At 49.2% G+C, this 27008-nt stretch overlaps 1 protein-coding gene across 1 annotated transcript in view; it reads left to right on the forward strand.

The window, feature by feature from the left end:
• Positions 1-24862, forward strand: part of LOC118094999 (hydroperoxide isomerase ALOXE3) — a 36931-nt gene extending 12069 nt beyond the window's left edge. The window contains exons 5-14 of the mRNA XM_035135837.3: positions 5832-5935; positions 8820-8992; positions 11218-11361; positions 12506-12709; positions 13236-13322; positions 14894-15063; positions 17470-17591; positions 19409-19509; positions 21539-21709; positions 23855-24862. Of these exons, the coding sequence (XP_034991728.3) occupies positions 5832-5935; positions 8820-8992; positions 11218-11361; positions 12506-12709; positions 13236-13322; positions 14894-15063; positions 17470-17591; positions 19409-19509; positions 21539-21709; positions 23855-24034 (1456 nt within the window). The 3' untranslated portion in view covers positions 24035-24862. The remainder of the gene's footprint in view (positions 1-5831; positions 5936-8819; positions 8993-11217; positions 11362-12505; positions 12710-13235; positions 13323-14893; positions 15064-17469; positions 17592-19408; positions 19510-21538; positions 21710-23854) is intronic.
• The last annotated feature ends 2146 nt before the right edge of the window (positions 24863-27008 follow it).

Below are 27008 nucleotides of genomic sequence, written 5' to 3' on the forward strand. Positions count from 1 at the left end.
ATACCAATATTCCTAATGTTTCCTAAAGATCCTTGGGCAGTGCCAGGCGCTTCCCACTAGTTTAAAAAAACTAAAGTAAGGAAAAAATGAGGACCAGAAACTTGAAACCAATTTGTAGCACAGATACAGTGGTACCTTGGTTCTCAAACTTAATCCATTCCAGATGTCCGTTCCAAAACCAAAGCGTTCCAAAACCAAGGCGCGCTTTTCCATTGAAAGTAATGCAAGGCGGATTAATCCGTTCCAGACTTTTATAAGCAACCCCTAAAACAGCAATCTAACATGAATTTTACTATCTAACGAAACCATTGATCCATGGGCGTAGGCAGGGGGGGCAGGAGGGGGCAGCTGCCCCCCCTAGAAGCAAAAAAATTAATGTATTTTACAGACCATAACCAGCACTTTTCCCCTCCAAAAACTGAAGTGGAAAGAGCTTTGCTTTAGCAAGAGCAGCTAAGTCTCCGCTTGCTGGGGGGGGGGGGGACACAGCAGTAACAAAAACACATCAAATAAATAAAGCAAAGTGGCTACCAGTAGTTAAGCAGTTAAGACAATGGAGCATATATCCCCAGGCAAGATTCGATAGCTGACCATTTCACCCTATTGTTCTTAAGTGGGAGTTGTTAATGAGCATTCAGGAGCATTAAGAGTTCTATTGGCGATTTAATGAGGGTGCAGACTCAGAGGATTCAATTTGACTAAGGTGGCTCTGCAAGGCTAAAAAGAAGTGAATAAGAAGGGGGGGAGGCTGTAGCTTTGACAGACACAGTGATGTTTATAAAAAGCATTGGTGTTCCAGTCTGCCCCTCCGCCTGCATCTGTATACTGTAAATCAGGGGTGGCCACCTCCCAAGAGACTCTGATCTACTCAGAGTTTAAAACTGGGGGTGATCTACCCCCTTTTGGGGGGTTCAGGTCAAAGCTGTTGAGTTTTTTTTAAAGGGAGGGAAGCCCTGTTTTGGGGGGTTTAGGTCAAACTTGTTGAGCTTCTTTTAGGAGGGAGGGAGGCCCATTTTTGTTTAGGGCTTCAGGTCATAGTTCAACTTTTTTGAGGGAGGAGGATAATTTTGGGTGAGCTTTTTTTAGGGGTGCCAGTGACCTACCAGTGATCTACCACAGACATCCAGTGATCTACTGGTAGATCACAATCTACCTGTTGGACGTGCCTGCTGTAAATCAAGCAGAGAGAAAGCTGCTTACAAGGCTCCTGTACATGCAGAGTTCCAGCATCACAGCGTCACCCAGAGGCACCCACAAATATGAGTTATCCCTCTCTCTATTTCTTCCTTCCTTCCCTCCCTCTTCCATCCTTAATAAAATACGGGGGGGGGGCAGATAAGCCCCACATAGAAAGCCCATCAACATGGGGGGATGACTCTTTCAAATACGGTATTTACCAGTAATTGGGGGGGGGCACCTAGGCCTCTAGGAGTTGGATGCTATGCCTAGGAGTAGGACAATTCAAGAAAGCAGAATGATGCATATGCTATGGTAATATATCAATAGAATCATAGAATTGTAGTCGGAAGGGACCACAAGGGTCATCTAGTCCAACCCCCTGCAATGCAGGATTTTTTTCCTAAGGTGGGGCTTGAACCATGGTTGAAATATTATGCTGATATGCAGCAACGCCTCGGAGCCGTTGTGGCTGCGGCCGTGTCTTGCCTCGCCCTCGCCCGCCCTGCCACCCCCTCTCGCCTGCCCGACCCTCCCGTCCTCTCCAGCCAAGCAGGGTAGCCGCCAACGCTACCAGCCCCAGAAGCACAAGGTGGCCTCTGCTGCCACCGCCACGATGTCATCAGGCCCGTTGGCCCTTTAGCCCCGCCCACTTTGTGGCCCCTCCCCTTCTGTGCCTTGTCCCCGCCCCTGAACAACCATGGCTTCCCCCCCCCCTAGTTTTGATCCTGGCTACGCCCCTGCATTGATCCATAAAATGAAAGCAATAATCAATGTACTGTACTATAAAATAAATAAGACAATTAATTTTTTTCCCCTACCTGCACTGATGATAGTCATTGTTTGGATGAGGGGCTTTTATCCATTTCCGCAGTCACACAATCAATCAATTAGTAGCTGAACTGGGTTCCACAGCTCAAAAACAGTCACAAAAACAAATTAACCAAAAAAGCCTCAAAAATGCAAAATAAATAGCAGCAGCAGCAGCAGCAGCAACAACAACAACAACAACAACAACATATTTATACCCCGCCAATCTGGCTGAGTTTTCCCTCTGGGCAGGGCTGGTGATAGGGTTTTTTGCACCCTAGGCGAGACCACCTTCTGGCGCTCCCCCCCCCCCCGGGGCGTATGCCTCCTCCCTGCAGGCCTGGCCCAGCCTTCACCCCCTTCCCTTCCCAGCCTCCCTCCCACTTAACTGCAACGTCGACGGCTGGGTTGCTCTGGCCGCCCTCGGGCTTCAGCCACGGACCCCCGGGCACAACAGCAGCTGCTCCCACCTGCCCGAGAAGTAGAGCGTGGCAACAGCGCCTGGAGCCAAAGGCCTGGCTCTGGTGCGCGCGTGCCGCAGGAAGGGGCTGCTCTCGCCCCACGTGTCCTCCACATGCTGCTGCCCTCGGCGCTCCGGGCACGCCTGGGCTGCACCGGCACCGCTGCTGCCGCCTGCCCTGGACGCGGGTAGGTGGCGTCGGGGTGCAGCGGCCATGCGGCAGAGCGAGTCCTGCGAAGCCAGCAGCGCTCCCCGTCGTGCCAGTGCCCCCTCCATTTTGGCGCCCTAGGCAACTGCCTAGTTCGCCTTAATGGACGCGCCGGCCCTGACTCTGGGCTGCTCCCAATCAAGTATTGAAAACAATACAGCAATAACAAAAGCGCCAAACTTAATCCGTTCCAGAAGTCTGTTTGACTTCAGAAATGTTTGAAAACCAAGGCGCAGCCTCTGATTGGTGCAGGTGCTCGGGAAACAATAGCCAAAAACCACATCGGACGTTCGGCTTCCGAAAAACGTTTGAAAACCGGAACACTTCCTTCCAGGTTTCTGGTGTTTGGGAATCAAGGCGTTTGAGAACCAAGGTACCACTGTACTGCCGTTTGAGCTCCGGCCCATTGTGTGCTTTGATCATGCCAAGGTCTCTGAGCTGGTGTGGAGCTTGGCAGCCTCCTTCCGACCACGTCACCCCATCCCAAGCAAACAGGTGAACCATCCCGTTCTCCAGGAGTGCCACATTTCACAATCCCAGGGCACCTCTGCTTTTTTCAACCCACACTGCCCAGACAGCCCTGCCTGAGAGCAGCGATACCATCAGCATCTCTTGCCTAACCTGTCAATCTGGGTCAGAGATGCTTGGAATCTGAGACTTGGCTGAACCGCCTGCACCTTCTCCCCTGCCACCTTGGCAAAGTTTCAAGGCTCACAGCGGCAAAACGCCAAGAGAAATTCCTGCCCCCGTGCTCTGCGCCTCCTTCACTCTCCCCCGAGATTCGTCATCACGGGGCTGCTTTGAGGAGAGAAACACGATGCAGATGGATAGTTTTAGATGCCACAGACTTAAAGACCTTGTGGTGGTGTAGTGGTTAGAGCAGTGTGTGGTCAATGCCTCTCCCCAAGACCCCGTTAATGGGGGTACCCTGATCTTGACACCGCCAAGGGGGTGGGGTCACTGCCTCACGCCCCTCCCTTCAGGAAGATAGCCTAAAGCAGGCACCCCCAAACTTCGGCCCTCCAGATGTTTTGGACTACAATCCCCATCATCCCTGACCTCTGGTCCTGTTAGCTAGGGATCATGGGAGTTGTAGGCCAAAACATCTGCAGGGCCGCAGTTTGGGGATGGCTGTGCTAGGACCTGGGAGAGACCAGGGTTCAAATGCCCACTTGGCCGCGAAGCCAGCCACTGCCTCTCAGCCTAACCTACCTCGCAAGGTTGTTGTGGAGATTAAATGAGGAGTGGGAGGAGAACCATATATACCGCCTTGAGATGGAGGAAAAGGTGGGGATATTAATGCAATAGATATATAAATCCTCTAATATTATTGGGTTCATTTTTCTTCACCACAGAAATAAGGGACAATATTATTTCTGCATTGATTCATATAAAAATGATGATGATTTTTATGAGTGAAATGACCGCTCCCCACATTAAATGGGGGGCGACTTTTGCGTGGTCGTGTGCGCAGCTCCCCTGGATCCCTCACTGGTAGTTCAGATCTGGCACTACCTTACCAGGCTGGATACCTGGGGTCTCCGCCTACCCCAGCCAATCGTCCAATCTCACCTGGGGAGGTGTTGCCAGGGGACTGACCAGGTAAGGGGAGGGACTGTCCAGCTCACACAATAGGATTTGAATCTTACCTGCTAAGCAGCAGTCGGCTCCAGAGCTTCTCCCACCCTCCACAGCCACACCCTCATTAAAAAAAAATTTTTTTTGGCAGGTTAACCTCTCTTTATCACAGGTACGCAGGCGCTGCTACGTCAGGGCCACTGTTGAAGGGCCGGAAAGGAATTTCCCTGCATTGGCAGGTTTCGCCTTTCCTGTAGCAATACGTCACAACTTTGACAGTTTTAGGTCTTGGGCAGAATCCTTTAGGCTATCTTCCTGAAGGGAGGGGCGTGAGCATAGCTGCCAAGTCTCCCGTATTCCCCGGGAAACCCCCGTTTTTCCAGCTGTTCCCAGCCGGAAAAAAACGGATTTTTTTGTTTCCCCCCGGTTTATTCTGGCGCGGCGGCCATTTTGGAACTGGGTGGAGCATGCTCAGAAGCGACTTTTGGTGCTGCTTTGCCCAGTTCCAAAATGGCTGCAGCGTGACTTCTGGTGCGACGGCCATTTTGGAACAGGGCAGAGCAGCATCAAAAGTAGCTTCTGAGCATGCTCCGCCCAGTTCCAAAATGGCGGCAGCGCTACTTCCAGTCTTCTACTTCCGGTCCAGTCCCTTATTTCTCAGGCCGGAACTTGGCAGCTATGGGCGTGAGGCGGTGACCTCACCCCCTTTGCGTCGTCAAGATCAGGGTACCCCCGTTAAAGGGGTCTTGGGGAGAGGCATTGACCACACACCGAGAGGTTGTCATTGCTCTCCCCCTCCAGCGGCGGCGAACGGGGGGGGGCTCTCTCTCTGCTTGTTCTCCAGAGCCAGCCCAATCCCCACACATTCTGGATAACCCTGAAGTCCCCCAGATCCCCGGCTCTGGGGACTGGGAAGGATAAACACCTAATGCCTGAGCCAAGGTCTCCCTAGACCGGAATCTTAATAAAGTTGTGGCCAATTTGAATCCCATAACACGTTGTCTAGAGTCATTATTCCGCTCAGGGGTAGCCTGGGGTTTTGGGGGACTCCGCCTGTCCACGCAAAATATAGTACAGGCCTTTGGCTGCTTACTGTTCTATAGACTTCTAAATGTGTTTGTGGGAGAGGGGTTATTGTTTTGTTGCTTCTGGATTAGCTATTTATTTGTGCTTTTATCTTATATTTTTATCTTGTGAACCACCCTGAGATCTTTTGACAAATCAAATAAATAAATAAATAAATATTATCATTAGATACAGGCAATAAGACATCTTGCTTGCCGAACCCCACTTATCAAACTTTCTGACTGTTCACGCTAGCATGCTGGCATAACTGCCCACTGAGAGATCCCTATAGAGGTGCCCCTTCCATTTCCACAGACATTTAATTATCCAACTTGAAGGCAAACATCACAGATTTTCTGACCAATCAAATGCATGCCTGCGCCCTTCTGGCTGTGCTCAGTGACGCCACCTGCTGGCGTTTCCTGGAAATTAAATAGGGCAAGATGCGGTTGACTCATATGGAGAAAAACGGGGTGCGGTCAGTAGATTTCAAAGCTGCCCCCCCCCCCCGTTGATTGTGCTCCTTTCCCTCAGGGAACTTGAGATGCGGCTGAAAGGCTTCTCCAAGCTGACGGAGTCGTGGAAGAACCTGGACGACATTCGCAGAGTCTTCTGGTTCATGAAAACACCTGTCACAGGTGAGTCTCCTCTCTGCCCTGAGCAGACAAAAATAGCTGGATCTGACCAAGAGTGGACAATAAATGACATGCTTCTCTAATGAACCATTCTCCCCACTCCCGCCACTCGCTGCCTAAGGATAATTTTACGTGAGGATTTAAATATGCACGACACTCCTTTTAAATATACAAGGTGTGACCGGAAAGTTTGGTAAATGGTCACAGAAATCGGAGAGCAAGAAATATTCGAACATACAGTGGTACCTTTAGAAAGCATCTCAAGGCAGCCCTGTTTAGGGAAGCTTTTAATGTTTGATGGATTTCTGTATTTTAATATTCTGTTGGAAGCCGCCCAGAGTGCCTGGGGGAACCCGGCCAGATGGGCGGGATATAAATAATATATTATTATTATTGTTGTTGTTATTATTATTATTATTACCTTGGTTCTCAAACTTAATCCGTTCCAGAAGTCCCTTCCAAAACCAAAGCGTTCCAAAACCAAGGCACGCTTTCCCATTGAAAGTAATGCAAAACAGATTAATCCGTTCCAGCCTTTTAAAAACAACCCCTAAAACAGCAATTTAACATGAATTTTACTATCTAACGAGACCTTTGATCCATAAAATGAAAGCAATAATCAATGTACTGTACAGTACTATAAAATAAATAAGACAGTATTGTAGATAATAAAAATTAAACTTTTTAAAAAATTCTTACCTGCCCTGATTATAGTTATTGTTTGGATGGGGGGGGGGGCTTTTATCCATTTCTGCAGCCACACAATCAATCAATCAATCAATCCAATCAATCAGTAGCTGAACTGGGATCCACAGAGTCACAAAAACAAATTAACTGAAAAAGCCTCAAAACAAACAAAAAACCCCGCAAAATAAATAGAGAAAACAAAAGCACCAAATATAAGGTCCAAATATCTCCTTAAAGGTAAAGGTAAAGGGACCCCTGACCATTAGGTCCAGTCGTGACCGACTCTGGGGTTGCGCGCTCATCTCGCATTATTGGCCGAGGGAGCCGGCGTATAGCTTCCAGGTCATGTGGCCAGCATGACAAAGCCGCTTCTGGCAAACCAGAGCAGCCGATGGAAACGCCGTTTACCTTCCCGCTATAGCGTTTCCTATTTATCTACTTGCATTTTGATGTGCTTTCGAACTGCTAGGTTGGCAGGAGCTGGGACCGAGCAACGGGAGCTCACCCCGTCACAGGGATTCAAACCGCCGACCTTCTGATCAGCAAGCCCTAGGCTCAGTGGTTTAACCCACAGCGCCACCTGGGTCCCTAAATATCTCCTTAGAACACTGCAATAGGAAATTGAAGGCTTGAATTACAGTACAATGGGGGGGCGCAAATTAGCAGCGCAACAGGAAACACAGGGGGATGCAAAACGGAGCATGTTCGGCTTCCGAAAAAGGTTGAAAAACACCTACTTCCGGTTTTCCAGCGTTCGGGTTCCACGTTGTTCGTGAACTAAGCTGTTTGAAAACCAAGGTACCAGTCTACAACCTTACAGGCCTTCAAAGTATCCCCCTCTGATACAATGCTCCATTGACAACGTTCGTAGAACTGGCGGAAACTTCTGGAGAAGTCCTCTTTTCGTAGTGCTTTCAGTTCCCTCATCACAGCCGCTTGGACGTGTGGAAATGTTGGGAAATCTCTGCCCTTTCAGTGCACATTTCAGTTTTGGAAAAAGAAAGAAATCCGGTGGGGCCAGATTGGGAGAATATGGAGGGTGGGACAACTCGGTAACCTCAGGAACGATTTCACGCGGAATATGCAATTCTTCCGCCATCATTCGGGCGCACAAACACCGATCCCGCATCAATAAGTCACAAACTCTGTCGACATTTGCCGCCCTTCAGGGAAACGCTTAAAATACATTGTCTTTCGAGTTACAGCTTCATCTCCGTGCACAATTGTGAGCATTTCGTGGGTTTCCGATGCCGGTTGTATCTTCGAATATTTCTCGCTCTCCGGTTTCTGTGACCGTTCACCGAACTTTCCGGTCACACCTTGCACATACATTCCTTTAAATAGATAAAAAAGGAACAGAGCTGAGATTGCATAAAGAGGCCTGGTAGATCAGGCCAAAGGCCTAGCTATGCCCTCATCCTGTGCCCATAGTGGCTTCTTCTTAGAAGTCCCCTGGCAAGTGGCATGAGTTACATAGCTGCCAAGTATCCTGTATCCGCCGGGGAAACCCCTTTTTTCTTACCGTTTCCCGGCGGTCTCCCGTTTAGGTTAAAATCCCGGTATTGTCCCTTAAATCGGCTTCGGCCCGGCGGCCATTTTTCTGGTGCCGCTTTGCCCTTCTATGGGCACCAGAAAATGGCGGCGCCGGCGCCGGAAGTCGCTTCCGCGCATGACCGGAAGTTGTGTGACGCGACTTCCGGTTGCGCTTTGCCCTTCTATGGGCATTAGAAAATGGTGGCGCCGGCGCTGGAAGTCGCTTTTACGTGTTTCCGGTCATGCGCGGAAGCGACTTTCGGCGCTGGCGCCGCCATTTTCTGGTGCCCATAGAAGGGCGAAGCGCCACCGGAAGTTGCGTCACGCAACTTCCGGTCATGCGTGCGCTGCCGATCCCGGATCTTTACGTCCGGATCTTGGCAGGTATGATGAGTTAATAGCCCCTCTCCTGCTTTTGTTTCCCAGAAGGTGTTATTGAAAGGTAGACTGCCTCTAAAGAGGGAGGTTCTATTTAGCCATAATGACTAATAGCCATTGGCAGACCCCCCTCCTCCCTGAATTGTCCAATCCCTTAAAGCTGTCTAATCTGCTATTATTATTATTTATATAATAATAATAATAATAATAATAAGATTTTTTAAAAAAAATATGTTAAGCAGTATACAAATTAAATAATCAATAATCAATACTTCTTTCTCTGCCTCAGAGTACGTCACAGAGCACTGGATGGATGACGATTTTTTTGGCTACCAGTATCTGAACGGTGTGAATCCGGTGGTGATCAAGAAATGCCCCGTCATCCCCGATAACTTCCCGGTGACCCCAGAGATGGTGGCTGGAAGCCTGGGGAAATCAACTAGCCTCCAGGAGGAGCTGAAGGTAAACTTGACACTCGTGTTTGATCGTCACAAGAGACTACCTGCCCCCTGCAAAACGGTGGGTGGAACCTTGGATCTGGGAGAGCTGCATTCAAGTCCTGCCTTTTCGCTGTGCGGCCTTGAGCAAGCCTTTCGGGCTCAGTTTTCCCTGGTGTAAGGCAGGAATAATGGTGACCACAGCAAAGTAGCTCAGTTGGTAGAGCATAAGACTCATAATCTCTGGGTCATGGGTTCAAGACCCATGCTGGGCAGAAACAGGGCCGTCTTAACCATATCTCGCGCCCTGGTGCCAAGATCCCTCCGGCGCCCCCCGTGAGTGAGGCGGGCAGGCGGGGAGCTGAGAGGCGTAGAGGAGGCAGCCCCAGGCTCACGCTCCCTGCGCGCCTCCGGAGAGCAGCCTGAAGCCGCTCAAAAACTGAGAGGCGCGGAGGAGGAGGCCCCAGGCTCGCGCTCCCCGTGTGAAGCTCTGGAAGCGCGCAGGGAGTGCGCGCCTGGGGCCGCCGCACCGTGCCTCTCAGCTGTTCAGGCGGTCCCAGGCCAGCGCTCCCCGCGCGCCTCTAGGGAGCGGCCTGAAGCCGCTCATCAGCAGAGGCGCACGGAGGCAGACACCAGCGTTCGCCGCCCCTTCCGTGCCTCTGATGGCCAGGCGCCCTGGCGCCTTGCGCCACCCAGACCGGGCCTAGGGACGGCCCTGGGCAGAACGTTCTTTCATATGTCGTAGACCTGTAAAAGGGTAAAAGAGTATTGGGGGTGGAAATCCATAATGAATTGAAAAAAATGTTTAAAAGTACAACCAGAGTCCTTTCTGTTGGGGATCATTCAGACGGAAATTCCCAGGTGTCAAAAAAGCTTATTTATGTGTGCCACTACTGCGGCCCGTGTTTTGTTAGCCCCAAATTGGAAAATGAGTGAGGTCCCAACTAAAGAAGAATGGCAACTTAAGCCAATGAAATATGCGCAGCTTGCTGACTTTACATATAGAATAAGAGAACAAGAAGAACATTGGAAAACGTTTATTGAATACATGGGGGGAAATGTGTCCACTTGAAAACGTTGGCAGCATTAAGATAAATTCAATAGTGTAAATAAGTTTCGATGGATGTAATAATGGAATACTGAACCGTTTAGTTTTTTTAAAATATGCAAGGATTTATGATATGGGGACCCAGGTGGCGCTGTGGGTTAAACCACAGAGTCAAGGGCTTGCTGATCAGAAGGTCGGCGGTTCGAATCCCTGCAACGGGGTGAGCTCCCGTTGCTCGGTCCCAGCTCCTGCCCACCTAGCAGTTTGAAAGCACATCAAAGTGCAAGTAGATAAATAGGGACCGCTCCGGCGGGAAGGTAAACGGCGTTTCCGTGCGCTGCTCTGGTTCGCCAGAAGCAGCTTTGTCATGCTGGCCACATGACCCGGAAGCTGTCTGCGGACAAACACCGGCTCCCTCGGCCTATAGAGCGAGATGAGCGCCGCAACCCCAGAGTCGGACACGACTGGACCTGATGGTCAGGGGCCCCTTTACCTTTATGATATGCAAAATGAACTGTGGAAAGAGAAGAAGGGAAGTCATTGATATTTTAAGGATGTTTCAATGAGTATTCTAAATTGTAAAACAGAAAAATTAATAAAAATTATATATACAGTCGTACCTCGGTTTACGAACTGCTCGGGTTGCGAACAGTTCGGGTTACGAACGGTGTTCGTAAACCCAGAAGCGGTGCGCGCGCTTTGCGCATGCGTAAAGCGCGAAAATCACGCTTTGCGTATGCGCAGAAGCGGCGCTCAGTTTGCGACCTTTTCGGGTTACGAACTGCGACCCGGAACGGATCGCGTTCGTAACCCGAGGTACTACCGTACTGTATTTTTTTTCGTGTATAAGACTAGGTTTCCCCCCTTTAAAATAATGTCAAAACTTAGGGGGTGTCTTATACATAGATACATCTCCCCCCATTTTCTTAAATCTCCGTCCCCAAAAATAGGTGGGGGTCTTATACATGGGGGCGTCTTATAAACGAAAGAATACAGGTATATACCCACGCTGGGCAAAAAGATTTCTGCATTGCTGGGGGTTGGACTAGATGACCATCAGGGTCCCTCCCAATTCTATGATTCTGCCTACGGTTAGTGGGGGGAAATGCAACATGAATATTTTCACTGTAACAGATAGCTGTAGGATTGATTCATTGCGTCTCGCTCGCCCCGGTCCATTTCTTTCTCCCCCTCTCCCACAGAAAGGAAACATCTTCATCACCGACTACAAGATCCTTGAGGGCATCCCCACCTGCAAACTGAACGGGAAGCGTCAGTATCTGGCAGCCCCCCTCTGCCTGCTGCACCTCAACCCCAAAGGGCAGATGATGCCATTAGCCATTCAGGTAACAGCAGGCTTCTTGCTTGTTGCATCCTGACCCAAAAGCTATCTGCGTGGGACCGGAAGCATTGCAAACGTCCTTGCAGCAGGGGGCTGACTCCCGCCCCTCTCCACCAGATCACCCCTGGGGCACCCCGGCTAGAAGTTGGAAGCCAGCCCAGACACTGGTTCTGAGTTTACACCGTGCTTTTACGTCCTTCGAGCTAGACAGGTCTAACCCGGAGGATTTGCTGGCACCCGTCTGTCTCGGGAGACAATGGAGGAGTGCGATTTTGGGGGTGAAGTCAAACTGTTGGGGAGTTACGGTGCCTGCTGTGGCTGTGGAGATCGATGCGGGAGAGACATGTTTTGTGGCAGCTGGGGCAGAGGAAGGGGTCCAGTTATGGGGTGTCGGGAGGGGCGGTACCTCTTGCTGGGGACATATGGTGCTCCTTCTGGGGTATTTTGTCCAGCTCTGGTCCCCACGCTGCACTCTGCTCTCACCTGTGGCTAATAATAATAATAATAATAATAATAAATATTTTTATTTATACCCTGCCCATCTGGACGGGTATTAAAAACACAATTAAAAACACCAGACATTAAAAACATCCCTAAACAGGGCTGCCTTCAGATGTCTTCTAAACGTCAGATAGTTGTTTATTTCCTTGACATCTGATGGGACGGCGTTCCACAGGCTGGGCGCCACCACCGAGAAGGCCCTCTGCCTGGTTCCTGTAACCTCATTTCTCACAGTGAGGGAACTGCCAGAAGGCCCTCGGAGCTGGACCTCAGCATCTGGGCTGAACAATGGGGTGGAGGCGCTCCTTCAGGCATACAGCGGCTACACCCCAAATAACAGCCTAACCCTGACAGTACAGAAAATAAGGCAGTTTTAAATCATGTAACAATGATGCAAAAATTCATTCTTTGATTACCCAGCCTCCCCCCTAGGTAAGCCCTCTGCTCCCCCATGGAGCTGTTGGCGTCTTCGATTCCTGCATTGCAGTGGGTTGGACTAGATGACCCCTGGGGTCCCTTCCAGCGTTACGATTCTATCATTCCTCCTGCCGCTTGCTGTCCTCCGCGGACAGTTCCCAGCCTTGCAGGTGTCTATAAAACAGGACAACATCCTTTCTGATCTCCTCTCATTGGTTCTTTCCCGGTAGCTTAAACAGACCCCCGGCCCGGAGAACCCCATTTTCTTGCCCACTGACTCCAAGTGGGACTGGACGCTTGCCAAGATCTGGGTGAGAATGTCCAACTTCCACGTCCACGAGGTCAACACCCACCTCCTCGAAGCGCACTTCCATTGTGAGGTCTACAGTATGGCCACCCTTCGCCAGCTGCCAATGTGCCACCCTCTGTACAAGGTAAGGGGTCTTGAGGGGAACGTCTCCCAGCGGGTGGCCAGACATTGGGGCGCACTCTGTGATGGGGGGCTGCTAACATCTGAACAACCTGATGCCTTACTAGTGTTACAAGAAAGGAGATTCCGACTAAACATCAGGAAGAACTTTGACAGTGGAACGGACTCCCTCAGGAGGTGGTGGACTCTCCTTCCTTGGAGGTTTTTAAGCAGAGGCCAGGTGGCCCTCTGCCATAAATGCTTTAGTTGAGATTCCTGCTTTGCAGGGGGTGGACTAGATGACTCTTAGGGGTCCCTTACAACTCTATGATTCTTTGATTTGGGTGTGAATTGGAACAGATGCATAACCTAGCAGAAAATGGCAGAAATATGGCAAAATTTCGTTGTTCCCGCAAGGGGACAATGACAATAAAGATATCTTATCTTAAAAAATCATGAGAACCTGAAATGTTTGCATTTGAGTGTGAGTCAGGAGACACTTCCCTTCGAGTCTTAAACCTGTGTTTCTTCTCCTTCTCTCTTTCTCACAGCTCCTGATACCCCACACCCGTTATACTCTGCACATCAACACCCTTGCCCGTACCAGTCTTATCCAACCAGGAGGGGTATTTGATCAGGTAAGAGAGGTTTGCAACAGGAGGAGAAAGCCCTGGGTCCCGGTCCCACATCAGGTGTCTAGCCAGCGGCCAAAAACACGCACACCCATAAGTTGGGGCCTGGGCTGAGGTGGGCGGCTGGAGCTGGGCTGAGACCCCTTAATGCGTCAGCGTGGGTTTGTGTCCAAAATGATGTCTGTGCGCCATGGCAGTTGAGGGACAGCTGAGGGACTGCTTCCAGTTAGGGGGAATCTGACTTTGTATTTTATTTTAGTTTTAGTTTTTCATTTACGGTATACTTTTCAAATTTATACATTTCATTAGCTTCGCAATCAATTTAACGTTTCAAAGTTTGACTTCCTCCCCCCTCTTTCTGCGGTTCCTTAAATTTATTTTTTAAAATAATCTTCTGCATATCCAAATTCATTTAATTTGCTCCTTTAATTTGTCTACTACTTGAAACATAAACTCTTATGAAACTGCAGGTTATTACAATAATCCTGCCAATGTTTTTATCTGTTTGCAATTTATCTGTAAATAATAATAATAATAATAATAATAATAATAATAATAATAATAATAATAATAATAATAATTTATTATTTATACCCCACCCATCTGGCTGGGTTTCTCCAGCCACTCTGGGCGGCTTCCAACAGAATATATTAAAATACAATAAGTTATTAAACATTAAAAGCTTCCCTAAACAAGGCTGCCTTCAGATGTCTTCTAAAAGTCTGGTAGTTGTTTTCCTCTTTGACATCTGTTGAGAGGGCGTTCCACAGGGCAGGCGCCACCACCGAGAAGGCCCTCTGCCTGGTTCCCTGTAACTTGGCTTCTCGCAACGAGGGAACCGCCAGAAGGCCCTCGGTGCTGGACCTCAGTGTCTGGGCAGAATGATGGAGGTGGAGACGCTCCTTCAGGTATTCTGGACCGAGGCCATTTAGGGCTTGAAAGGTCAGCACCAACACTTTGAATCATGCTCGGAAACGTACTGGGAAATATTCAATAAACCATTTCCATTCTTTTATATATACAGTGAACACCTCGGTTTATGAATTTTCGGTTTATGAACGCCGCGGACCCATCTGGAACGGATTAATTCACTTTCCATTACTTTTAATGGGAAAGTTCGCTTCAGTTTATGAATGCTTCAGTTGATGAACAGACTTCCGGAAGCAATTACACCCATGTTTCAGTTTATGAACTGAAGTTTAAGTACTCCGCGGACCGTCTGGAACGGATTAATCCACTTTCCATTACTTTCAATGGGAAAGTTCGCTTCAGTTTATGAATGCTTCAGTTTATGAACAGACTTCCGGAACCAATTGTGTTCATAAACCGAGGTACCACTGTATAGAAAAGTTCGTTATCTTGATTTCTTATTCTTCCGGTAACTTCTGCCATTTCCCTGCACATTCCATAAGTTTTTGTATCCGTTCTTCCTTTCCTGGGACTTCTGCTTCTTTCTTTCCACTTTGGGGCAAGTACCATTCTCGCTGCTGTTGTAGCATGCATAAATAAATTTCTGTACAATTCCCCAGAGGGAATCTGCCTTTGTGATCCTTGCATTTCCCCCTGTTGGTCTGCAGGCAACGGCGACGGGACGGGACGGGATGATAAAACTGCTAGCCAAAGGCGTGGAGGCCTCTAGCTACAGCTCCCTCTGCCTCCCAGATGACCTGCAAGAAAGAGGAGTCGCGTCCTTGCCCAATTACTACTACAGGGATGATGGGATGAAGATTTGGAAGGCTATAGAGACGTGAGCCTTTGCGGATTGGGGCCTGGGATCTGGGTACAGAAGGGGCTGGTTGGGTATGCCTGAAGTGTGGAAGTAAATATTCTTGCCGCTCTTCCAAAACCAGAAGAATCTAGGCTGCCAGAGTTGAGACCGTTTCTGGCCACACGGGGTCTTGCACGTTGGAAATCATAGAATCGCAGAGTTGGAAGGGACCCCAAGGGTCATCTAGGCCAACCCCCTGCAAAGCAGGATTCACAACCGAGAATCCCTGACAGGTGGCCACCCAACCACTGTTTAAAAACCTCCAGCGAGGGAGAATCCACCACCTTCTGAGGGAATCTGTTCCACTGTCCGATAATAATAATAATAATAATAATAATTTATTATTTATACCCCGCCCATCTGGCCGGGTTTCCCCAGCCACTCTGGGCGGCTTCCAACAAAACAGAAATTCTAAAATACAGAAATCCATCAAACATTAAAATACAGAAATCCATCAAACATTAAAAGCTTCCCTAAACAGGGCTGCCTTGAGATGCCTTCTAAAGGTCTGGTAATTGTTGTTCTCTTTGACCTCTAGTGGGAGGGCATTCCACAGGGTGGGTGCCACTACCGAGAAGGCCCTCTGCCTGGTTCCCTGTAACTTGGCTTCTCGTAGTGAGGGAACCGCCAGAAGGCCCTCGGAGCTGGACCTGTGTCCGGGCAGAACGATGGGGGTGGAGACGCTCCTTCAGGTATACCGGACCGAGGCCGTTTAGGGCTTTAAAGGTCAACACCAACACTTTGAATTGTGCTCGGAAACGTACTGGGAGCCAATGTAGGTCTTTCAGGACCGGTGTTATGTGGTCTCGGCGGCCGCTCCCAGTCACCAGTCTAGCTGCCGCATTCTGGATTAGTTGTAGTTTCCGGGTCACCTTCAAAGGTAGCCCCACGTAGAGCGCATTGCAGTAGTCCAAGCGAGAGATAACTAGAGCATGCACCACTCTGGAGAGACAGTCAGTGGGCAGGTAGGGACTCAGCCTGCGTACCAGATGGAGCTGATAAACAGCTGTCTTGGACACAGAGTTGACCTGTGCCGATGGCTCTTACAAGCAGGATGTTCTTCCTAATGTAGCAAAATGAGGAAGGTAGGTTCGGAAGCAGCAGAAGCAAGGAGAATATCAGAGAAAAATTGCACGGTTAAGGTTTTTCTGGGTCTGATTTCCCTAAGCAATCTGTCCACTAGCTTTGCCCCCCAAATAAACACTGAAAAGGAGGGAAATGACAGGTGGCCTCGTTCTCTGAGAAGGGAAAGGAAGTAGTTAATTGTGGAAAGCAAATTAGGTATTAAAATCACATTCCTCTCCCCACCCCCCCAAACACACACCTTTTTAGATTTGTTTCGACTAGTTCAGTTTAAGTGATTGCCTTCAGCAAAAGCTGGAAATTAGATCTGCTCTTAATTAAGGATCAAGGGTGATGATTAAGATGAGAGCAAGTGTTAGGCTTGAAACAATGCCATGACCTCCAGCCAATTTGAAAGGAATCTCTGTTAAAGCTTTTTCCCTGACATGGTCTGGGAGAAACTTTTGCGAGAAGGTGCTCTGGGTGAGGGAAAAGCTCAGTCAGTAGAGCACGAGACCCTTAAGCTCAGGATTGTGGGTACAAGCCCCACGTTGGGTGAAAGATTCCTGGATTGCAGGGGGTTGGATTAGAGGACCCTCGTGAACCATTCCAACTCTACAATTTTCAGATTTTCTGACGCTCTCTTAGGGCGCCCCTGTTGCCGCTTGTTTCCCCTACTGCCAGGGTCCCAGTCATAGCTGCCAAGTTCCGGATTGAAAAATCCAGGACCAGCAGCGGCGCAGCACCGGAAGTTGCTTCTACGCGACTTCCGGACATGGGTAGAAGCAACTTCGGGTGCCGCTCTGCCCATTTCCAAAATGGCCGCGGCGCCAGAAGTCGCTTCTATGCATGTCCAAAAGTGCGTAGAAGTGACTTCCGGCGCCGCTCTGCCCATTTCCAAAATGTCCGCAGCGCCAGAAGTCGCTTCTACGCACTTCCGGACATAGAAGCGACTTCTGGCGCTGCGGACATTTTGGAAATGGGCAGAGTGGCACCAGAAACATGGCCGCCGGTAGGAGCTGCTATCCGGGGGATTTACGGGAGATAAATCCATTCAGGAGACGAGCGGGAAACGGTAAGAAAATACAGGGGTTTCCCGGGCAAAACGGGGTACTTGGCAGCTATGGTCCCAGTGCCTCTAAAATGCACATGAAAGACAGAAAATCAACAGGTGGAGCTTTTCTCAGCCCACACTTCTGCTTGTCCCCCAAGAAAACCAACTCTTTACTGTTGAATCAGAGCATGTGTCAAATTCCCATTAGGCTTTCGCCGATTTCCTTCCATGAGCAGGTTTGTGAATATCTTGATTCTTCCGCTTTCCAGGTTTGTCTCTGGAATCGTCGGTCTCTACTACAAATCTGACGCATCTGTGAAGGACGACCCCGAACTGCAAGCCTGGGTTCACGAGATCTTCACTGAAGCGTTCCTGGGCAGGGCGGCATCAGGTAACCCTCCTCCCCGTTGCCTCTGTGTCCAACTAGTTCATGGTCCCTTTGCCGGGCAAGAAAAGGACAACGGTCCAGGAAGCCGGGCCTGAAACAGGAAGTGCCTCGCAAGCCCCAAAGGGTGATTGCCATGGGCACCCCCCCAGTTGTTCCCCCAGGTCTTCCTGGCGAAGGAAGGGGGAGAAGGAACTTTGTGGTTGCTGTTATAAGAAAAAGCCCGCTCCTTTTCCCTTAATGGGGTACCCGAGAGCCCGTAGAGAGTCCTTACCTAGGTTCTCTATCAGTAGGAGAAAATAACAGAGGCCAGCCAGAGAATATTGAAAAGCAAAGCAGTTAGTAAGCCTGATCTTGATTCAATAAACTGTTGCAACAGGGTCCTCACTCCCCACACACAGGAGGGAGGAGAACCCTGAACAATGGTGTGGAAGCCCTTATATAGACTCTTGAAATTGCCCACCCTGTAGCCCAAGACCACCACCCTCCCCAAAACATCATACATACATGACAGAAGGGGCGGTCTACAGCAGAATCCTGTCTGGCAGGAAACCTGTTAATGGGTTTACCTGGACAGCCTGGCCATTCTTTTGTGATTATAAATAGTTAATTCCTGAGTCAAGGTCACAGGCACACCCTAGGTAAAGGTAAAGAGACCCCTAACCATTAAGTCCAGTCACGGATGACTCTGGGGTTGTGGCGCTCATCTCGCGTTATTGGCTGAGGGAGCCGGCGTACAGCTTCCAGGTCATGTGGCCAGCATGACTAAGCCGCTTCTGGTGAACCAGAGCAGCGCACGGAAACACCGTTTACCTTCCCGCCGGAGCGGTACCTATTTATCTACTTGCACTTTGACGTGCTTTCGAACTGCTAGGTTGGCAGGAGCAGGGACTGAGCAACAGGAGCTCACCCCGTCGCGGGGATTCGAACCGCCGACCTTCTGATCGGCAAGCCCTAGGCTCTGTGGTTTAGACCACAGCGCCACCCTATTCGTACCCAAACGTGCCCTTAAGGCAGGATTTGTGAGCACAGTGACAATGGGGAGGTTTTTTCCCTTTTCCATCCAAACTGCAGAGGAATATTTGAGGTCACTGGAAGAGTCAGAATGGCTTTAGGACTTTTCCCCTGTACTGTTTCAGACATATGGTTTATATATTTATGCATGTGCTTGCCTGGCACATTTATGAACATTTATTTTATATCTTAGACCTTATAATTCTTATAAAAGGTAAAGGGGCCCCTGACCATCAGGTCCAGTCGTGTCCGACTCTGGGGTTGCGGCGCTCATCTCGCTCTATAGGCCAAGGGAGCCGGCGTTTGTCCTCAGACAGCTTCCGGGTCATGTGGCCAGCATGACAAAGCCGCTTCTGGCGAACCAGAGCAGCACATGGAAACGCTGTTTACCTTCCCGCCAGAGCGGTCCCTATTTCTCTACTTGCACTTGGATGTGCTTTCGAACTGCTAGGTGGGCAGGAGCTGGGACCGAGCAACGGGAGCTCACCCTGTTGCAGGGATTCGAACCGCCAACCTTCTGATCAGCAAGCCCTAGGCTCTGTGGTTTAACCCACAGCGCCACCTGGGTCCCTTATAACCTGGGTCCTGTTATAATTCTTATAACAGTTGCCAAACAGTTACAGGGCTTTGCTTTGAAGGCATCACCACCTACAAACTTCCCCTCCCTTTCATCCCCTTTCCTCTCCCACAATCCCCTCTGCTCCATCACATCTCTAACCATCAACAGAACTGCCCACACACCATCCCTATAGGACACGACTTCATGTTGCAGAGTGGGGGGAAGCTAAACTTCCTGTCCGTCCCAACAGGTGTTCCTTCCACCTTGGAAACCAGAGCTGAGCTCATCAAGTTCCTCACCATGGTCATCTTCTGCTCCTCTGCAAGGCATGCGGCTGTCAATAGCGGACAGGTACGTGGCCTCATCCAGTCCTCTTTCTCCCCATCCCTTTCCTTAAACCCAATTCCGTATTGGACTGTGTCTGTTTCCCAGTGGTATGTCCACCGCAAGGGGGAGAGGCAAAATTTCAAGGAACTGCAAGAGGATGCCTGTCACGGCATGTTAGACTTTTTTGGGGGGGGGGGTTCTACTAACCCCACATAATTTCAGGTTAGCAGGGGCATAGCTGACAAGTCTCCTGTTTTTCGCGGGAAACCCCCGTTTTTAAAGCCGTTTCCCGCTGGCAGCCTGGATTTTTAAAAACCCCTGTAAATCCGCTGGAATTCTTACCGGCCAGGGGGAGCTCCTTCTGTGTATGTTTCTGGCGCTGTGGACATTTTGGAAATGGGCAGAGCGGCACTGGAAGTGCGTAGAAGCGACTTCCGGCGCTGCTGATCCTGTATTTTGTAACAGGAGACTTGGCAGCTATGAGCAGAGGGCACCCAACACTGCCTGGGAATCTGTAGAACCCCCACCCCACCCCACCCAAACCCCAAAAGGAAATGCATAGCTCCCCAGCCGAAAAAATGGATTTTTTTTGTTTTTTCCCAGTTTATTCTGGCACGGCGGCCATTTTGGAACTGGGCAGAGCATGCTCAGAAGCGACTTTTGATGCTGCTCTGCCCAGTTCCAAAATGGCTGCAGCGCGACTTCTGGTGCGGCAGCCATTTTGGAACTGGTCACAGCAGCATCAAAAGTCACTTCTGAGCATGCTCCGCCCAGTTCCAAAATGGCCGCCATGCTACTTCTGGTATGCTACTTTCGGTCCGGTCCCTTATTTTTCAGAGAGGAACTTGGCAGGTATGGAAATGTGATTTTTTAAAATGGATAATGTCATTTTTGGGTTTGGTCCAAGAGATCACTACCTCCACCTCGGTAGCCATCATGCAAAGTTAGGAAATGACATCTCAAAAGGTGACCAACCCCTCACAAATGGGTGAAGTCACACCACAATCGTGCTTCGCTCCACCATCTTGATTGGCAGCAGCCAGCATCAAAACATCAGTGAAGACCACTGCTCCTACCTCAGGAAACCCTCATGCCAAGTTGGGTGACCAACGGTGGAGGAAGGCTCTCGGGGACCTGGCCCGGCGTGCCATGGGGTGGGGCGCGTAGCCCATAGAGACGGGGTGGGGCACACAGTGCCCTTAGGGACGGGATAAGGTAAGCCATGGGGCCTCGGCCGCCCTACAGCTGGGGGGAGGCAGTGGGCGGACAGCGTGGAGCCTGCGGGTGCCGAGACACGTGGTTCATGCACGCTGCAAGCCCCGCAGTGAGTGCCGCCCGCCATTTTGTCACACACACCCTGTCAGGGTGGCACCCGGGGGAGACCGCACCCCCCCCACCCTTCCTACGCCCCTGTTGGCAACCATAGCTGCCAAGTCTCCCGTATTCCCCGGGAAATCCCCATTTTTCCAGCTGTTCCTAGCTGAAAAAACGGAATTTTTTTTGTTTTCCCCCGGTTTATTCTGGCGCGGCGGCCATTTTGGAACTGGGCGGAGGATGCTTAGAAGCGACTTTTGATGCTGCTCTGCCCAGTTCCAAAATGGCTGCAGTGCTACTTCTGGCGCGGCGGCCATTTTGGAACTGGGCAAAGCAGCATCAAAAGTCACTTCTGAGCATGCTCCGCCCAGTTCCAAAATGGCAGCAGCGCTACTTCTGGTCTGCTACTTCCGGCCCGGTCCCTTATTTCTCCGACAGCAACTTGGCAGGTATGTTGGCAACCGTATCTCGAGAAGCAGTTGAACCCTTAGAAAACAACCAACCATTTCCCAAAACATATAGTAGATTCTGCCCGAGACATCGTTTTGCCCTCCGAAGAAATGGGTCCACAACCAGACCAGGCTGGCTAAAACACCCCCACAACCAGTCCCTGTGACACACGACAAATTCCCACACCGATTCTTTTATCATTGGGTTTCCCACCTGCTCTCGCCTGGACTCTACCTGTTTTCTCCCACCTCCTTGACGGTGCCATTTCTCCCCCCCCCCCGCGCAACAGTTTGATTTCGCCGCCTGGATGCCCAACACGCCGGCCACCTTGCGCCAGCCCCCGCCCAAGGTGAAGGGCTCCGCGACTTTGGAGAGCATCTTGGCCACGCTTCCCGAAGTCAACTCCTCCTGCGCTCTGCTGACGCTGCTCTCCATCGTGAGCTACGAGCCGGGAGACCTGGTGAGTGTGCTGGGGGCAGAGCGAAGGGAAAGGAGAAGCAGGGAGCGGCAGAGATAAAATGCAGTGCTTAAATGTTTTTAAATAAAGGAATCAGAGTCTGCAAAGCTAAATTAGACGGCCGACGTAGATAAGCAATGTTTGAAATGGGACTTCCATGCTAGAGCTAAGGCATTGCCGCACAGGGCTGGAAGTGGAATTATCATGGCAGTTCCATGTTCCCCCTGGTATAATGCTACACAGAATTTCACAGTTAGAAGGGAACCCAGTCCAACCCCCCCGCAATGCAGGGACATTATCCAACAACGCCTATCCCAGTGGCCATGACCTTGCTATATCTCCTCACCAGTAAGTCATGTTAAAGGGGTGCAGGGCCAGATTTAGGCTTGATGAGGCCCTAAGCTACTGAAGGTAATGGGGCCCTTTCTATGTCCAGCTGTCCTTTGTCAACAACAAATTGCCGCTGTTTTTTGTGTTGAATATATGCTATATGGTCATTTGTGGACCTAATAGGAATCTCAAGACATTCACACATAACAAAATATGTATTTTATCAAAATAATTGTTGAACTGAAATACAATTAAGAAGTATATTAATAGTGAAATAATGATTAAGCTCTAATTTAAAATGATTTTTTATTCAAAGCAAACTTAATAGTGCAAACACATTGGCATTTGGCAATAACAAAAGTTCCTTTAGAAACACACTTTACAAAGACACATAACCTAGTCTCTAGATTGAAACTTGCTATAAGTATAACATGAAATAATAATAGGTGTAAACATATGATGCAAACCATGTACTAATAATTATAAATAGTAGAATGTAAAGGTAAAGGGAAAGGTACCCCTGACCATTAGGTCCAGTCATGGACGACCCTGGGGTTGCACACTCATCTCGCTCTATAGACCGAGGGAGCCGGTGTTTGTCCGCAGACAGCTTCCGGGTCATGTGGCCAGCATGACTAATCCGCTTCTGGCAAACAAGAAACACCATTTCTGTATGTAGGTTTTATTTTATTTTTGTTTTTTTATCTTATATTTTGGAAATGTACATCCAGGGGTTTTTTCCCTTTAATTTTTTTTGGGGGGGCTCAAGAGAGTGGGGCCCTAAGCTATAGCTCGTTTAGCTTTTACGTAAATCCAGCACTGAAGGGGGTGACATATAGAGAGAAAGGGGGATGACAGAAAGCCCGTTCACATGGTGGACTGAACACAGGTCAGCTGTCTCCACGCATGTTTGTGTGCCCATTTGTTGAATGTAATGTGTGAACACCCCTTGAGAGGAAGCAGGGTGACAAAAACAGAGCAGTTACAGGTAGGTAGCCGTGTTGGTCTGCTGTAATCAAAACAAAATTAAAAAATTCCTTCCAGTAGCACCTTAGAGACCAGCTAAGTTTGTCATTGGTATGAGCTTTCGCGTGCATGCACACTTCTTCAGATACCTGAACGTGGGTGGCGCTGTGGGTTAAACCACAGAGCCTAGGGCTTGCTGATCAGAAGGTCGGCGGTTCGAATCCCTGCGATGGGGTAAGCTCCCGTTGCTCGGTCCCAGCTCCTGCCAACCTAGCAGTTCGAAAGCACGTCAAAGTGCAAGTAGAGAAATAGGGACCGCTCTGGCGGGAAGGTAAACAGCGTTTCCATGTGCTGCTCTGGTTCGCCAGAAGCGGCTTTGTCATGCTGGCCACATGACCTGGAAGCTGTACGCCGGCTCCCTCAGCCAATAATGCAAGATGGGCGTTGCAACCCCAGAGTTGGTCACGACTGGACTTAATGGTCAGAGGTCCCTTTACCTTTAAGGTAATACTAGAAGGAATTTTTAAGGTAATACTAAGGTAATTTTTAAGGTAATTACTTTTTAAGGTAATTAATTTTAAGGTAATTACCTTTAAGGTAATACTAGAAGGAAAATTTTGTTTCAAAAACAGAGCAGGTTGCAGCCACATGCCTATCTTTGCTTCACCCCCTGCCAATATGTGGCCCTGGGCAGACTAACTTTGGGGCAGTGTGGCCCTTGAGTGAAAAAAAAGGTTGCCTCCCTTTTTTCTTTTGGACCAGTGTGGTCAATACTGTGTTAGCTGAGCCAAGGGTCCAGGTAAGGCCTGCCTGTCATGTTCCTGGTAATATGTACACAATTTTTTCTCTCAGAGACCCCTGGGCTACTACCCTGAGGAACATTTCACAGAGGAAGCACCGAGGAAGCTTATCGCTGCCTTCCAGGAACGCCTGGCCGAGATCTCGAAGGAAATCGAGGCCAGGAACAAGGAACTGCCCATCGGGTACCTCTACATGAATCCTACCGAAGCCCAGAACAGTGTCTCCATATAACTTCATCTCTCACGCACCTTTCACAAGCCGGAAAAGGGCTTCCCTCATGACTGCTGACTTGGAAGGCTGGAGCAGGAAGCCAAACATCTGCAGTCTGGGGGAAAAAAGACTTGAGAGCTGCTTAATTTGCAATTCGCGGATTTCGCAAAAGGGGGTGGTTGTTGAGCTGCAGGGGTGCCCGTGCAGGTGTCAAAGCAGGTGTAGGTGATATCAATGAAAGGTTTTGCAAAAGGTGGTACAGGCCACGAAATCTGTGCTCTTTGATTCCTGGAAGCCGAGCCCAGGTTGGTTCTGAACATTTCCTTCAAACATTTCCCAGTTTTGTTTCATGAGGGCTAGGCGCTTTTTAGGCAAATGTAGAAGTCTCCTGGGTCAGCACAACATTCCGCCCGGCACAGAGCGGCCCTCCAGATGTTTTGGCCTACAACTCCCATGATCCCTAGCTAGCAGGACCAGTGGTTGGGGAAGATGGGAATTGTAGCCCAAAACATCTGGAGGGCAGCAGGTTTGACATGCCTGAAACTCTCTGCCCCTTCCTGCAGCCTTCACATTTTGGCGTGCTTTTATTTTTCTTTAGGGTGGGCTTAATTCCTTGATGTCCTTTTAAAAAAATTCCACATGTCTGCTTACAGAGATGTGGGGGAGAGGCAGGGGGAGAAGCAAGATGGAAAACTTGGAAAAAATGGAAAGATGGAAAAAATATTCTAGTGTTACAAAGTTTTCATTTCGATTGATCTGTTTCCGCTCCTTCATCTGCTTGTTTTGCCTGCAGGAATGCACAGTTCTAACGTGGCTTTGTGCTAATAAACATGTCAAGATGCTAATGTGCCTTTTGGAATGGTGCCTATGAAACAAGTTTCGCAAAATAAAGACTTCACAGGAAGGATGCTCAACCCTTTCCCTAGGATGCCCAAATCACAGTGCCTCCTTCTCTCCTGTCTGCCCTTGACCTTGCACCAAAGGTTCCCTCTGTGGGCAGCCTGAGATCGGGCCTAGGGGGGTGGGGCTTCTCTGAATCATCAGTGGGTATAGAGAAAAAAATTGATTTTTTTTTTTTTTGCATTTTGATGAGAAGCCACCTCATCCAAACTTCTCGAGCCACTACGCCAAACCGAAACACATTTAGCCTTTGAAATTTGCACCTCTCCAAATTTTGCAAGGCAGTTCTCCAGCAAGAACAAAAATGTTTATTTTAGGGGGAAGTGTAGATCTCTCCGAAAACAGCATGCAAACCTGTGTTACATTGGAGGGAATGGCTTTGCAAAAATATGCATACAGTCGTACCTCGGAATCTGTTCCGGAAGTCTGTTCGACTCCCAAAACATTCAGAAACCAAAGCACAGCTTCTGATTGGCTGCAGGAAGTTCCTGCGGCCAACTCGAAGCCGCGGAAGCCCTGTTGGACTTTCGGCTTCCGAAAGAACGTTCACAAACCAGAATACTTGCTTCAAGGTTTGCGGGGTTCGGAAGACAAAACGTCCGAGAGCTAAGCGGTTTGAAAACCAAGATACGACTGTATTAGTTTTTCAGAAATGCATTTATTAGGAGAAATTAACACTAAGATGCTGGCAATTTTTCTCACGAATTAAAAAAACAACAACACATTACTGCAGAACTGAAATTAAGATTGAGGAATTGGGAGACCTGACATTGACAGATGAACAGCCATCCCCAATCACCTTGGCGGTCTAAGAAGCTGAATTTGTTCAAGGTCCATGTTGGTTGGAAGAGGAGGAATACAAAAGGTCCTTTTGGCTGATCAGGAAAGGAAAATCAGGGGAGGCAAAAGGAGGGATTTATGCACACAACTCGCCATCAGCTGATGGAATCCAATGCCCACAATGACGCGATGGGCAGTAGTCTTGATTGATTTAACTAGGAATTTGGTAAATCCACAGAGAATTAGCCTATCCTATATATGTTTGTCCAGTTATACCAGCCACACAGACCCTCCGGGTTGAGAGCAAGGGGCTGCTACAGTTTCCTGCATTGCATAAGAAAGTCCCGGATTTGAATTCCCAGCATCTCCAGCTAGGTCTGGGAGAGACCCCAGCCTGGAAAAATTCTGGAGATTTTTGCTGCCTGCTAGTGTAGGCCAGGGGTCAGCAAACTTTTTCAGCAGGGGGCCGGTCCACTGTCCCTCAGACCTTGTGGGGGGCCAGACTATATTTTGGAAAAAAATATGAACGAATTCCTATGCCCCACAAAAAACCCAGAAATACATTTTAAATAAAAGCACACATTCTACTCATGTAAAAACACTGGGCAGGCCACACAAATAACCCAGAGATGCATTTTAAATAAAAGGACACATTCTACTCATGTAAAAACATGCTGATTCCTGGACTGCCCGTGGGCCGGATTTAGAAGGCAATTGTGCCGCATCCGGCCCCCGGGCCTTAGTTTGGGGGCCCCTGGTGTAGGCAATACTGAGCCAGATGGATCAGGGGTCTAATCAGTGTAAGGCAGTTTCCTATGGTCTTAGGACATCTTTTCGAGGAAGAACCACAGCTCAGAGGTTGGAACATCTCCTTTAGCTTCAGAAATGTTCCAGGTTCAAATTTCCAGAATCTCCAGGCAGGGCTGGGAGAGAGACTCCCAGTCTGAGGTGCTGAGGACAACCTGCCAGTCATTGTAGACGTTGCCAATCTGGACGGACAAATAGTCCCTCTCAAAGAAGGAATCTGAGGTCTCGCTCATTCTTGTCAACCATTCAGAACAGGAAACTGCAGATTCAAAGGTCAGAGGGTACGAAGAGCAGGCCTCAAGTGTGGAAATCACTAAGATTATGATCCCTCTCCAAGAAACCACAGCAACAACAGCCCTGCGGTGTTCAAAACTCGCCCCCACCAGGCAAGACCATTCTTGTGGGAGAGGGGGAGGTTAATGGGATTGTTCAATGGGATCTAATCCATCCTCACCAAACTCCTGGAATAGCTCAGTCAGTAGAGCATGAGACACTTAAATCTCAGGGT

This window comes from Zootoca vivipara, chromosome 12 (genome assembly GCF_965207765.1).
Source record: "Zootoca vivipara chromosome 12, rZooViv2.hap1.1, whole genome shotgun sequence".
Taxonomy (NCBI): Eukaryota; Metazoa; Chordata; class Lepidosauria; order Squamata; family Lacertidae; genus Zootoca; species Zootoca vivipara.